The sequence below is a fragment of the Barbus barbus genome (genome assembly GCF_936440315.1).
Source record: "Barbus barbus genome assembly, chromosome: 10".
In the NCBI taxonomy this organism is placed as follows: Eukaryota; Metazoa; Chordata; class Actinopteri; order Cypriniformes; family Cyprinidae; genus Barbus; species Barbus barbus.
Window position 1 is genome coordinate 27,428,786 of NC_136738.1, and position 15,908 is coordinate 27,444,693.

Below are 15,908 nucleotides of genomic sequence, written 5' to 3' on the forward strand. Positions count from 1 at the left end.
TTATGATTGTATCACGGTAATTAGCTGCTAAACATGAGAAATTGAGGCCTGGCAGGTTAGGTGAGTGAGGTACTGAATCGTAATCACTCAACACCTTCAGCAGCAATGATGAAAACAGAAACGGTTTTAAACACAACAGTGGAAATTAGAAACTTAAAGCATGCATTTCATCATGCCTGATACATTTATGTATTAAAACTACACTGCCTCTCTTTGAAAGAAAATAATACGTTCGGTTCAAAAGGGATCCATTAAATTGAGCAAAAGTAGGGTTGTGCAATTAATCGCATGTGATTGGCATGCGCATCTCACCAGTAAAGCCGGTTCCGTGATTAGTTGTAAATCTCCATTACCTGCTTTCAGATGGAGCGGCATTTACTACACGTGTAAATGCTGCTTCATCTGAAAGAAGGTGATGGAGATTTATGACAAATCATGGAACCGGCTTTACTGACGAGATGCGCATGACAATTGCATGCAATTAAATGCACAGCCCTAATCAAAAGTGACAGTAAAGACATAAAGAAATCTATTTCAAGTAAATTCTATTCTTTTGACCTTTCTAGTCATTAAAGAATCCTGAAAGAATGTATCATGGTCTCCACAAAAATATTAACAGCACAACTCTTAAATATTAATAAGAAGAAATACTTCTTGAAGGATCATGTGACACGGAAGACTGAAGTTACTAAAAATTCAGCTGTCATCACAGGAGTAAATTACAATTTATACTTTAAAATACAAAGCATTATTTATAATATAACTGTTTTTTACTTTATTTCTGACAAAAAAAAGGCGCTTTGAATTTAAGGCAAATCACAAATAAAATGCATTATTATTATTATTATAATAAACGCAGCCTTGGTGCAACAGACTTATTTAAAAATGTTTCATTAAATTCTCAGATCTGTACTTACTGAAATCTCAAATAAATTTTTACTGAAATCTCAAATCAGTCATCTGCCCATGCCAATGCCTTATATGGAGAAAGGTAAAAGGTTTAAACACTCGGAAATGACATGTTTAAGTGCAGCTGATCTTACTTAAGATGTCCTCTGTGTTGTAATCGTCCTCCAGAGGAAGCATGTGTGTGAACTGGTCCTCTTCCTCCACTAGGTCAAGCCCATCTGGGATAATAGGGTGGTCCTTAAACCCATCCTTCCTGATGGCAAACATCACCTCAATCATGTACTGTACACGCTTATCGATCTCTGATTCATGCAAGATGTTCCTCAGACGTTCAAAGATAGCTGAAAAATATGACAGTGTAGACATAACATAAGATAAAATCATCCATTCAATAATAACCACCCAAAAATGTTAAATAAATAAATAAAATAGTAAGGAATGTACCATTGATGCCTCGGGGTGAGACCTCTGTCAATTTGAGACCACACTCTTTTAGAAAGCTGATGGCCACTTCCACACTGTCATCAGTGGGTCTTTCCAATAGCAGGGTTAACATCTCTAGACACAGGACTTCATGAGCCTTGAGACAAAGAAATGCAATTAAACACTACAAAATAAAATGTGGCTTATAGACAAAAATCTGTTAAAGGATCAAAAGGCCATACCACATTCTGGTTGATGAGATGAGCCACGAACTTGGATGCCGTGAGACATTGTTGCTGAAAAGACAGAAAGAAAAATTTGAACATTATTAAAACTGGTGCTCCGTTTAGAATCCAGTACCCAGCTTCCTAAAGTCTTACTTTATCATTCCTCCTGTAACCTTTCCGGAAATTGAGGATAAGTCTCTTGAGTATAAGTTCTCCGATTTGAGGAAACTTTGAGTTGATGATGGCCACCACAGCAGCGTACACATGGGTGAAGATGGGAGAGGCAGCCTGGGCCTGAAGTGTAGACCTGGCCAGAAGACCCCTGGAGAGAGACACGCCAGGATCATTACCAAAGTCAAACAATATAGTTAAAACACAACTTTTGAAATGTAGTGTATGGTGTAAAATATTCCATTTTGAACCACACAGAGTTGTTTTGTCAATACCATTCACCCTCTTATATAAATATTATATATTTAGGATGTTTTTAGCATTTTTATTTTATATTTATGTGATCTGCATTTAATAAAATTGATCTATAACTGAGACTTCTCCTGCTGCATTCGCCATCTTGGATGGATTTTTTTTTGTTACTTGTTACAATGCTTTTATGGGATTATGCATTCGGCCAAAAGAAGATATCTGCTTAAAGCTGAATTGAACTTACACAGTTATTCAACTGAACTGAACCAACACTGCATTGACTGGAGCTGAATAATGACATTACTGTCTTGTTAAAGCTGCTTTACAGCAGAATTAGGATTTGCCTCATAATTGAAGTTTGTGTCTCTGATTCCATTAATTTTCTGTACAATATTTTGAAGTTACTGTCTTTATTGCGTAAAGCGCTATAGAAATAAAGGTAAAGAACAACAAGAACATGGCCATAGAGTGAGTCAGTAAGTCAGCTGTCTGTCACCAAAACAAATTCTTCCTATATGTAAATATACCTGGCAATAAAACTCTTTCTGATTCCGAGTAAAACAAAAGAGGTTTGATCTTTACCTGCCCCTCACAATATTCTCCTGCAGCAGCTCTTGAATAATGTGGCCGATGTTGGAAACGTTTACTTTGTTGATCAAACCATTGATGGACTTCTTCAGGGCTTCCCAGCTCATCCTCTGATACTCCAAACTGTGGAATAAAAAAAAGAAAAGAATGGATGAAAAAACAACTACACAGATCTGTTGAAGGAGACACTTTCAGCCCGTTAACACAGCAGTGATCTTCAAACACTCGTCTTTAGCGCCCAGTAATAGCCCATTTTAAAGGTCATATTTGGCACAACCGTAATAGCAGGACAAAACCTTCAATGCCGTCTGCTACTCAGTCTGTACTTCAGCATGAAATAGCTTGTAAAAATGCTGACGTTAAGGAGTTTTGAAGTCGTGCTCGGCTCCTTAGAGAACTGCTATTACCCCCACCAACTAATTTCCTGCCCTTAGCTCTTGAGACTGATCTCTGATGTATTGTCTCTATCACCTATCTTCCAGTGTCTGGCCTCACGCACAGGCCAGCGCTCCACTACTTCTCCTATAGATATCCCACATCCCTAAGGGACACCTCTATATTTCCTGGATGGTGACCTCCATTCTGCTGCATGAGGAAATGTAATCGACCCCTTCATTGAATTCATGTGGATGCATTTCCCACCATCAATAAATCACAATCTATTCTTATCACAATGTCTGAAAATACTTCAAAATCAATATGATTCAAGATGGTTCAACAAAGATCACCTTTCTTATCTGATGATCACTCCTTAGAGCTGGGCAATAAATAAAAACTATATTTCTATATTTTTAAGTTTTATGGCAGCTTTCAATAAATATTTTAGTATTTACATTATGGCTTAAATGGCTGATCGTTAAACAATAGTAATTTCAAGACAATTAGATTAGAAGAAATAAATAAAGTCGGATAAAGTCTGATACAAATAAAGTCAGATTTTCTACTAAATAGGTAGGCGTAATCTCCTACACTGTTTTCCACAAAGCCAGAAAACACCAAAATAACAATACAAAAGTAACAAACATTTTACCCATTTACACTACTGTTCAAACGTTTGGGATCAATAATATATTTATAAAATATAGATATTGCATTTATTTTATTTATTTGAACAAAAACACAGTAAAAATTGTACAATAAGACATCACAATATTAAAATTTAAAATACATTTTTCTATTTTAATATACTTTCTCATAATGGATCAACAGTTGTATTTTTGTGGAATCCATGATACATTTGTTTTCAGGATTCTTTAAAAGAATAGAAAGTTGTTTTATTTGAAATGGAAATTTGTAACATTTGTAGCATTACAAATGTCCTCACTGTCATTTTAAACAATTTATGCGTCCTTTCTGAATAAAAGTAATAATTTATTTATAACAATAATCTTACTGGCACCAAACTTTTGAACGATAGTGTATTATATGTAAAATATTTTATCATAATAAATTCTACACCTAGATTATGCACCTTCTGCAGACCTTTGGCTGTCAATTCAAGTGTTTTCTCCCCAATGCTCTTCTCCCTCTACACCAACGACTGCACATCTAAAGACCCCTCTGTCAAGCTCCTGAAGTTTGCAGACGACACCACACTGATCGGCCTCATCCAGGATAGTGATGGGTCTGCTTACAGACAGGAGGATAAGGAGCTGTCTGTCTAGTGCAGTCTTAACAACCTGGAGCTTAACATGCTCAAAACAGTGGAGATGATCGTGGACTTCAGGAGAAACCCCCCTGCTCTCCCCCACTCACCATCATGAACAGCACTGTGACTGCAGTGGAGTCATTCAGATTCCTGGGCACCACAATTTCTCAGGACCTGAAGTGGGTCATTCACATACACTCCATTGTCAGGAAGGCCCAGCAGAGGTTGTACTTTCTTCGCCAGCTGAGGAAGTTCAACCTGCCACAGGAGCTGCTGAAACAGTTCTACTCTGCCATCATTGAATCCGTCCTCTGAACTTCTATAACTGTCTGGTTCAGCTCAGCTACCAAATCTAACCTCAGAAGACTACGGAGAGTAGTCCGGACTGCTGAGCGAATCATTGGTACAACCCCCCCCTCTCTCCAAGAACTGTACTTATTCAGAGTGAGCAAAAAAGCTGTCAAAATCACTCTGGACCCCTCACATCCAGCAAACTCCCTGTTTTAACTGCTGCCGTCTGGTCGACGTTACAGAGCTCTGAGCACCAGAACGAACAGACACAGAAACTGTTTCTTCCCTCAGGCAATCCATCTCATGAACATTTAACTCTTAACAATAAACATGAAACACACAACACTATCATACGTTTTATTTAACACACATACTTATTACATTTCAAATTTGCACCTAACATACCTGTACATAATGAATTGTCAATTTTGTATATTGTTTGTGCATTTTTTTTGCATATTGTCCATTTTGTATATTTGTACATTACTATTATTATTTTATTTTTATTTGTACATTACTATTATTATTTTTTATTTTTTAATTATTATTATCTGTGTCCTGTCGAGGCGCAGTCATTATGTCGCACTGTGGAGCTACGGTCACTAAAACAAATTCTTCGTATGTGCAAACATACCTGGCAATAAAGCTCATTCTGATTTATATTACTGAAATTCATATTAGAGATGTTTTATTTACATCATTAAAATAATCACAAAAATATCGTCAATATTCAATATATTGCCCTACTTTTTTCTTGTATCCTACAAACCCAATGAAGGATTTTCAAAGTGCATTAACATAAATATATAAGCCTAAGGTAAATAAACTTTATATCAAACACCACCACCCTTAACCCTATTAAAAAAAAAACAAATAAAAAACAAATATAAAATGTAGGACTGCTGAGCAAAATGAAACCAACCTGCTCTTGTCAGTGATCTGAGCCTGCATCATTCGCAGTTTGGCCGGTGGGATGTAGGCCCCACCAGTGCGGGTCAGGATGGGGTCCAGCGCTTCCTTCCTCTTCTTCACTGGAGGCTCCTCGGTGGGAGGTTTATAATTTTTGGCTGGGGAGGATGACCTTCCCCTCCTCCTGTGTTCCCAATCCCTCTCTCTGCTGGAGCGCCGCTCATAACGATCCCGGTCGTCATAGCGGTCTCGATCTCGCTCACGCTCCCTGGACCTGATGCGAGGACGACGGAGAACAAAGAAAACATTAGAACTGAAAGGTGCAATATTTAACATCAGGACTAAAAAGGCAACAGCATATTTATCGAGAACATAAACACACATTCCCTCACCTACGACCCTTTCCGTAACGTTCTTGAGGAGAACGAGATCTAGAGCGGGATCTGGAGCAGGATCTTGACTGTGACTTCTTTTCGTCCCTAAAATGGAGAAAAATTACACCAGTTTACAAAAAGGTCTGAATTTTACATTGATTTTTTTTTTTTTTTAATTGAGACTAGTAACAGACTTACCTGTCAGGTGAGGAGCTTCTTTGTCTGTTTTTGCTCTCATCGTCAGAGGCGCGCTGAAACGAACACAATCACATTAGCAAAACATAGTAGTTGCGCCAAATAGTCCAGCACTGGATTTGTGTCAACTACTTGTAGATCACATGACTTTAATAGTACTTACTCTAAACATGGCAACAGTGTGACAGTAAATTGCAATGGCATATCTGATTCAGACTAATATTTTATTGGATGGCAGTGTTTAAGGTTTATATAAACTAGGAATTTTTAATTGTGGGTCAATAAATTATTATTAAATTAAACTTAATTAAACTGATTGAGCAGTTGGTATTTACCTTTAAATAAGTAAATAACTTCAGTCAAATGATTTTTGATAGATGCAGCTATGTCCACATGAGAAACGATTACTGTCCGAATAGGGATTTAGTTTTAGTAATTTTAGTTCAACAATTCAAACATAATTCAGTTAGCTGCTTGTAAGCTTCTTATCTAATATTTATATTTTATTTAGCTTCATCTAAAGAAAAAACAACTAGTTTAGTTTTAGTTAATAATAGCAACCCTGTTGTACAGACAGTGTTTTTGGCAGGCACCCACATGGTTACATTTATGCTAATATCGATTAATTGCTTAACCAATTAAATGATAAATTATCAATCACTGTTAAATTAAAAATACCCATAAAATAACCAGCACATCCCGAATCTACAATCTGAAATATCCCCCTTTTAACATTATAAAAATGCTGTATGATTGTAACTCACCTTGATATGTGTGACACTACTCTTTATCCTGTGCATAACACCGTCATCACTGTCGTCTTCACTGCTGTCACTGTCTTCACTGCTGGACCCTTGATTGTCCCGAGCCCTGGATGATGCTCTCGCCACAGGGCTGCCCACTAGTGGACTCCCACCTCTGGAGCCAGCGTCCTCAGGTGGAGCTGAACCCTCAGGTCTACCTGCTTCAGGGTTACGCTGACCATCTGGAAAAAACATTAAGACTTGGTTTTCAGACAGTTGCCATCATTCAAAACCATAGTGATGAACAAACAAAGATGTTGAGAGAAAACATGAAGCATGATAAAGAGAAGAACACAATTCTTGGCCACAAACACTTTTAGAGGACTGTTAGTACTAGCAATCAAAAAAGTTGTTTTTTTCCCCCCCAAAAGCCTATGGAGTATTTCAAGTATTCAGTTACAGTTGCACGGTACACATCATACCACCCAGGCTTGGAGTCAAATCCTGATTTGCATTTCTATTTAAGTTAAATCACTTCTGGGAGAATGATTCAGTGCAGGATTCTTGCAAACCTGAAGTGACATTCACAACAACAGAAGCCAAAGCTCAATAACTGAATGCTGAATCAGTGCCGGGGAGCATAAAAGCCCATGAAATAATCATAAAGAGCAGATCGTTCTGCCAAGCTTGCGACTGGGCTTGCGACTCAACACCTGCTGTTTTCCTGTGGATCCTTTTGTCACTTCAAACACAGCCGCCAAATAAAAGGAACAAAAACACAAGCCTTCATCAATGCATTTTTCACTCTTTCTTCTAAGGCATTTACGATAATGACTTATCACAACACGCACACAACAGTGCAGTGCTTTAAAAATGCATGAAAGGATGATTCTTGTTAAATGATCTTGAAATATATAATGGCTGCAGTCGCAGTGTGAAGTGTCTCCAAGACAGCTGGTATCATTTTCACATATGGAGCTCAATCTCGGTGGCAGCTTCACTCTTAATGTCGAGCTTCAACAGTGATCCTGACATAGAAAGACTTTGAGGAACGAACACATCCAGGGCTTAAAATTAACACTTGCCACACACCAAACGAGACAAAAAAATTGGCTTTGGCAAGCAACTTAAACCAGTTGGCAGGTATCTCGACATGGTATGCAAGTCAAAATCTAAGAATGAAGGTAAGTGATGTGCATGAACCAAATCAAAGACTAAAAACCTCCATCTCTCTTATAAAGGAGATTTTAAATATTTTAAAGAGTCTAGAGATTTTTTCCTGTCTCATGGTGCCACAAGTGAAATATTCCTTGAAAAAAAAAAATGTATTGCAATAAAAAATTATATAATGTTACATTATAATGCTACAACTGTGTATACATATGGTCAGAAATAAAACATTTAATTAGAATACGAGAAATATACATTAATGGCAAAAATAAATCAATTAAACAGCAATACTGTGAAATAAAATTTAAAAAAAGTTTTACTTGAATTTGCAGCATCATTACTCCAGTCCTCAGTGTCACATGATCCATCAGAAATCTATTATGTTCATTTGATGCTTAAACGTTTTTTATTATCAGTGTCAAAAACCATTGTGCAGCTTATTTTTTCTTTTCTTTCTTTTTGTTTGGAAATATTTTTTTAAAGCTTCTTTGATAAATAGAAACAAACATTCTTTGAATTTCTAACAAATGCCTTTACAGCCATGATTTTTGACACATCAAAACACTTTATGTACAGTTGAAATATGTGAGATGCTGCAAACCTGTCGTCTCCTAAAAAACTGCCTTTTCTACTGAAAAAAAAAACACTTTAAAAATGATATCCTTGCTCAGAATAGCACTTAGTCCCACTACACACTCTAGAGAGACATGAAATGGACTCCTCTGAGGTAACGAGGCTTTCAATATCAAATATTTTGAAGTTTTCCAATATAATGCTGCATAAAAGAGCACACCAGGGTCTAATTGTGCCTCAATTTCATGCCAAATGTGAAACGTGCTGTACTGAAATACATATTCTAATTGCACACTCAACAACAGGTGAGATTTACCCCTGGGTTTTGTAAGGCAAATCATGGAAATTATACCCATGTGTGGTCAGTATCCTTGTGCAGGTGTCAGGAGACGGAAAGAGACTTGTGTTGCTTTCTCTGGGTCAGATTTCGGATTTACAACAGCTCAGCAGAAGGGATGATTGAAAGCATTTTATGGATGATAACACCGACTATGAGAGCTACTGAAGTGAGACTGTTGGTGATGAGCTCTAGAGACCAGGGAGCAATAGATCAGATAAACAGGCATGAGCAACAAGGTTATGTGTGTCCGCAGCGCTACACTGAGGCCGGATGCAGATGAGCCCTGAGATACAGACCTCTATGGGAAAGCACTGATTACTGACTTTAAAGTTTTCAGCGAGCTGTTTTTTGGTCCATGTTACTTTAAATGCTAATGAACTCTGCTGACCCCGCCCCTCTCTTCTGTGGGGTGACGAGCAGTAGTGTTTACTTTAGGTGCAAAACTGGATAACTAGCACGTTATTAGGAAAGACGATTTGCAAAAATTCATAAAAACCCTTATACTCACTTCTCTATATTAAGCTGGATCACGAATGATTCGCGCAAACATAGATGCATTTATGTAGATTATGTAGCTATTATGCCCCTTTTTACAAGATGTAAAATAAGTTTCTGATGTCCCCAGAGCGTATATGTGAAGTTTGAGCTCAATATACCCCACAGATAAATTTTTATAGCTTGTTAAAGTTGCCACTTTTAGGATATGAGCCCAAACGTGCTGATTTTGAGTATGTTGCTTTAAATGCAAATGAGCTGTTGCTCCCAGAGAAGAGCGCGGAGCTTCAAGAACTCAAGCTCCGGCATTAGCAGTGCTAGCCTTTGCAAAAAACATTCCACTATTAATAAAAGCTTATCTTCACAGAAAACGTACTCTGTTTCAAAGTCAGTCATCTGATTATACTGTGCATAATAAATTCACGTTTATGAATTACAAAGCACGGCGGGATAAACATAACATAGCTGGTCTCATACTGTCACAAACTTTATTTGAGTCCCACTTCTGATCATGAGCTCGACAACTTCAAGCGATCAACTCACATTGCTTTCATATGCAACTTTTAACTACCACATTCCTATTTAAGATCATTCTGGTAGCACTTGAAGGAAGCATCAGTGAAAACAGGCAGAGACAATGATAGCTTTAGCAGTTAGCCTTACAGAGTGCCAAGAAGCTCTTTCAGAAAGGCAATTTAGAAAACAAACGCGTGATACTTACTTTGCCTGACGTTCACGCACAAAGTGTTTGTATTGATTCCTAAACATTTAGGGGACATTACCGATTTTTTCCCAGGATATTTCCTTCGAAAATTAATTTTAACCACAGTGTCCTCGGCTCAGATGGGGGGAGATTATGGCGACTCCTATGTTCATTAGTGCATCCCAAAACACAACACTTGTAAAGCTTCTTTGGTGCTGACATTGAATATATCCCCAGTAATGGCGGACTGCATCTTCTCACTCACGGCTGTGTTTATGCTAATAGGACAGAGAGCGTCACAAATGGGTGGGAGTTTTTCCCCTGTGACGTGAACAGAGGGAGAATCTGAAACAGCTCGTTTGGAGACGGTTCATGATTTATTGATTTGATAAAATTAGTTGGTGGATCTTTAACATTATAGGCTGGCTGTTTTCACACACTGCAGCCACAGAACTGTGTTCAAACACCTTATAAAATGATTTTTGCCTAATAGGTCCCCTTTAAAATAGGGATTTAAAAAAAAAACACTGGGTCGATTTTTATCATTATAGGGCAGCTATGTACACACACTTCCAACACACATTTATGTTCAAACAACTTGTAAAGTGAATTTTGTATCCGATGACCCCTTTAAAAAAAAAAAAAGAAAAACTACTAACTGAACACCTATTTATAGTATTAAAGGTATTTCAAGTCAGATTCAACTGCAGTTGTTCAAAATGCCTAGAGCTAAAAAAAGAATCACAATGAATCCTAATTTTACAGTCTGACCAAAAAAAAGATTTTATTCCTTTGTTTGAGGTCATTTTTCACGTCAAATGAAACATGCTAGCTACACAAACCGTGTTCACCCATAACAGGTGTGTCTACAGTGAATCAATGCTCTGCCACTGTGTTCGTCCTTGTGCTGACTTAAGAAATGTTGGAAGCAGGTCTCAGCTGTGAGGAAACAAGCAGGCTTCTGTACCAGTTTAGTGCTGAGGCAACCGTTTTCTGGTCATCGGATGTACAGTTTGTTCAACCAGAGCTAAAGTATTTTTAACCATAATATTCAGAGGATATAGGGTCAGTGGCATTATGATTTAAAGCAGGGATACTCAAATCTGGCTCGCGAGATCCACTTTCCTGCAGAGTTTAGCTCTAACCCTAATCAAACACACCTGAGCATGCTAATCAATGTCTTCAGGATCATTAGAAAATCACAGGTAGGTCAGTTTGATCAGGGTTGGAGCTAAACTCTGCAGGAAAGTGGATCTCGTGAGCCAGATTTGAGTATCACTGATTTAAAGGAACAGTTCACCCAAAAAGTAAAATTTTTCATAATTTACTCACTCATCTTTCCAAACCATTTTATTTTTTTTTTTTTAAACAAACAATTATTCTATTGATTATTAAATGGGATATTGCGGAAATTGTATTTGGAAAAGGACAATGAAAAGTTATAAAATTTGATTTTTTTAAAAAATTAAATATTTTTCTTTATTTAATAATTTAAAAAAAAAAACTTACTCCTGCATTGTTGTAATTGTTAACTAAAATTATAAAAAAATATTTTCAATGCAGTAAAATGTTTTCATTTATTAAAATGAATTTGAAATACAATATAATAAAAAATATTAGATTAAAACAAATAAAATTAAATAAGTTTAAATACTAAAATTACTAAAACTAAAATGATAACAAAAAACAATTAACAATTAATTAATTGAACAAAATAAGGAAAGAAAATAGTTAATACACCAAATCGGTGGAGTCCAAAACAACACTTGATCCCAATGACAATGACCCCAATGTTCTTCAAAATATCTTGATCCACAACATTATAAAATTGAGTAAATTATCATTTTGGGGTGAACTTTCCCTGTAACAATCAATGGCAAAATATGATTTACGATTATTCACAATTATATGTGACTACTGTTTCTATTGCAATAGAATGGGGGAAAAAAATGAAATGACAAACTTACCAACAATCCTCCTGCGGTCATCACCATCACTGTCTCCATCCTCAGATGAACTTGAGCTGGCCTTTCTCTCACGCTGCTCCATTTCTCCTGGTCTGGGAGGCTAGAAGGCAGAGAGAGGACACAGAGTAAGAACACACTAGTGCTGTAACAAAGTACAAGTACAGTAGGTCTCAGTGTACGAGTGTGCGCTGCGAAAACAGTGTGCTAGAAAGAAGGCCAAGGAATGCAAAGGCAAAGACTTTTAAATAAATCCCAAAAACTGTGCATCACTGTACCGCCCTGTTTCTACCTCGTACAACCGTCTCAGGTGATCGGACAACAAGTGAAAAACATGTGTTTACACCTTGTTAACATGCATGTCAAATATGTCTCCTGTGCCCACCTGTAATATGATTTTGAGTCAAAGGTCTCCTGTGACTACCTGGGAATGAGGTTTGAGCTGCTGGGAAAACATTTTGGACTCAATTTACACTTCTATTTAAGAACAAAATTGACAATTATTGCATAAACAATTATTCTACTGATAAAGCTGAAATAAATTACAACAAATAGTAGATGAAAACCTTAAGCTCAAACCAGAAATCCTGCCTTAAAGTAGTACTTTTTACATATTCAGAGGAAATGGGGACAGAGGCTTTGTTTACCCAAAAAACAAAAAATATTAGATTAAAAAAAAAAGAAAAATGTGGAAAGCAAACAGTTTCTGGTCTCCACTGACATTCATAGTATGGACAAAAAAATATAAATAAATAAACTATGAAATGTCAATGGGGGCCAGAAACTGTTTGGTTACCCACATTGTTCAAATTAAAAGCAATTCATACAGATGAACAACATGAGGCTGACTAAATGATGATAGAATGTTCATTTTTTTGGTGAATTATCCCTTTAATATAATGCATAAACAAGTCCTGTGTTATAAAATACCCAATGTAAAATGACAATTTATACTGCATTTTTAAAAGTTGACCGCATTGCAATCATTTTCAAAAAAGTCATTTGTGTGGAAATATTACGAAACCCATAAATGGATATTATCAGATGTCAGAGATGAAGACGCAAAACACCTCAGACAGTAATACAGTGTTCTGCAGTAGGGAAGTAAAGTTCAATTACAAGCGGCGCTGGGAAACGATCAGACAGCAGAGGAGCTATCAGTGAACTAACATCTGGAGCTGCAGTAACAGCCTGATTCTCTCCCAGCAGCAGTAAAGCATCACTCTCTAAATTCGATTTCACTGAATATGCCACTCACAGCTGCCACTGCCACCGTTTCAATCAAAATTCAATTTGCTGTTTCAGCAGGACGGGCAGGAAGCAGATGCGTGTTTTCTGGGGTGTCGGTAATGCGAAACTCTCTGTGCTGTTTCCGCATCGGCCGCAGACGGATGCGGGACACTCAAAGAATATCCATGAGCTTGCTTTCCTCTGTATAAAAGAGTCTCGCTCTCGACATCCTATCTGTCTCCACTGAGCCTAATCCCAGGCCATACGCTGTGGGCGACTCAAGTGATTTCTGCAGGCTTATGGGAAACTGGTCTTTCAAACATGGATCTACCATTCAGCAGGTAGGTTGGTATTTCAGAGTTACACACACACTGAGAATGCTGCTGAGCGCTTGAGGAATAAATCATTCAGAAACACTGTGCCTGGTCGACGTCAAGTGAGAGAGGGAAGCGAGAGCCATATCAGCACTTTGCATAAACCTAGAATGGAATTTCTTTCAGTGCCAATAAGGAGAGTGACATAACATTAGAGCAGCACTTTATTTAAAAAAACTAAAATACAGAAAATAATGAATAGCTGGATCATGGGTAATACCAGGGGTGTCCAATCCTGCTCCTGGAGGGCCACGTTCCTGCAGGGCTTAGTTCCAGCACACCTGCATGAAAGTTTTTATTGGCCCTGAAGACCTTGATTAGCTGGTTTAGGTGTGTTTAACTCGGCTAGAGGTAAACTCTGCTAGAATGAGGCCATCCATTGGAAAAAATAAAACATTTCATAGAGCCCTATTAATAATTCCAATAAATTATTCAATTGTTGAGGTTTTAAGTATTCAGTTACTTAGACATGTTTTTTTAACATTTAAAATTTAATTAAACCATTAAAATGGAATCTAGAAAAATTAAAACTGTGGGAAAAAATCAAATAAAATAATAAAATGTGAAAAAATAAAACAGATTCCAAAATAAAGTGAGAAAAAAGATGAACATGTCCCAAACAAGTCAAGAAAAACACAAACGTCTTGTAACACGAGTTTAGTTTCACCAAATGTGTTACATTATATTCAGTTTACTGTTTCGAGTCATTTTAGCATCATTTATATAGGCCTACATAACGATGGCTTAACTTTACAGTCGATGTTTACATCTAGAAACTTCCAAGCAGGTGTGATTTGGAGCTGGTTGGAGCGAAACTGTGCAGAGCTGCGGCCCTCCAGGAAATGATTTAAAACATCCTTGCTAAATAAATGTATTAAATTCTATCATTTATTTCCCAAATAATAAATAAAAAAATATATTGAATGGTATAGTTTATAATGTTACAAAAGCTTTCCATTTCAGATAAATGCAGATCCCCGGATCCCTCCATTCATCAAAGAATCCCCCCCAAAAAATGTACTCAACCGTTCTAAACACTGATAATAATAAAAGCTTCTTAAACAGCAAATCAGCATATTATTATTTTTATCAAGAAAACCTGAATAATATGTATCATGCGTTCCACTAACATATTAGGCAGCACACCTACAACATTACTGATGATGAGAAATGTTTCTTGATCAGCATATTACAATGATTTCTGAAGGATCGGGTGTCACTGAAAACTCAGCTCTGCCATTATAGGGATACATTGCATTTTAAGATATCAGAAAGAAACATTTTGTTTTAAATTGTAAACATTTTTCACAATATTACTGTATTCAATAAATGCAGCCATCAGAGATTTTTTCAAAAAACATTTAAAATTCCAGTGAGCTTTCAAGTCAAAAGGCATGAACCCTTAAATAAATTAAATCACTGCATGGAGAATTTGCCAGGAAAACAGAAAGATGCATGACATGGTATAAATGGCTTTATGGCTAAATGGTATTATGTAAACAATAATTGGCCACAAGAAGAGGCCAATAATTTCAACAAAACCTTGGCATATGCTTGTAATATGAATGTTTTCAAAGGGGATTCCACTATATATGACACAATTAGACCTACTTAATAAATAACCAGGTTATATGACGCCTAACATAAACAAGACAGAAAACGTTTAATGTAACGTTATTTGTTTTTGTGACTTGATCACGTTATTGCTTAAAACCTTGTCCCTTTGATAACCCGTCTAACATAGTTTCACTTTAGAGATAATCAAGGGACCCATAAAAGACGGCTGTACTTGTATGAAACAATATGGGTGTTAATTATTGTTTTTTATCAATATTACACACAACTAATCTCTCACACACACACTAAAGCAGCGCCATCTGCTCCATGTGTGCAGGCCCACCCCCGTAAAACCCAACCTAACACAAACACCACCCGCTTTAAACTGCCCCGCCGTGGAAAACATACATATTCGTGTTTTACCGCGAGTAGAATTATAATATTCCTACCTCATCTCTGGATGTTGGACTCATTTTCAATGCCGCTTCGGACTCGCTTGACTCGGCCGCCATATTTCCCGCTGTCTTCCGGTAGTGACGCTACGGATGCCCGCGAGGCTCCGAAGTGTAGCGCAACGCGTTTTTCCTCAGCAGTCATATGCTGGATGATTATCACTAATGATAAAAACTACTTTGCGCCAGATGTTACTTTATATTAATGTCTTGAGGATAATATCCACGCCAAGGCAAAGTAAGTGAAATTTAATGATTAATCTTAAAAATATATATTTTTTATTTCCCAGGAATTGTTTTTTAATCACAGCTCTCAAAAA

The 15,908-nt window shown here is 37.0% G+C and overlaps 1 protein-coding gene across 1 annotated transcript in view; it reads right to left on the minus strand.

The window, feature by feature from the left end:
- LOC306876267 (pre-mRNA-splicing factor CWC22 homolog) overlaps positions 1-15,673 on the minus strand; it is a 40,321-nt gene extending 24,648 nt beyond the window's left edge. The window contains exons 1-11 of the mRNA XM_079427294.1: positions 15,586-15,673; positions 11,979-12,078; positions 6,752-6,972; positions 5,991-6,043; positions 5,811-5,897; positions 5,432-5,692; positions 2,565-2,693; positions 1,713-1,881; positions 1,575-1,628; positions 1,354-1,489; positions 1,044-1,250 (exon numbers count right to left, since the gene is read on the minus strand). Coding sequence (XP_079283420.1) covers positions 1,044-1,250; positions 1,354-1,489; positions 1,575-1,628; positions 1,713-1,881; positions 2,565-2,693; positions 5,432-5,692; positions 5,811-5,897; positions 5,991-6,043; positions 6,752-6,972; positions 11,979-12,078; positions 15,586-15,648 — 1,480 coding nt within the window. The 5' untranslated portion in view covers positions 15,649-15,673. The remainder of the gene's footprint in view (positions 1-1,043; positions 1,251-1,353; positions 1,490-1,574; positions 1,629-1,712; positions 1,882-2,564; positions 2,694-5,431; positions 5,693-5,810; positions 5,898-5,990; positions 6,044-6,751; positions 6,973-11,978; positions 12,079-15,585) is intronic.
- Positions 15,674-15,908: the final 235 nt, after the last annotated feature.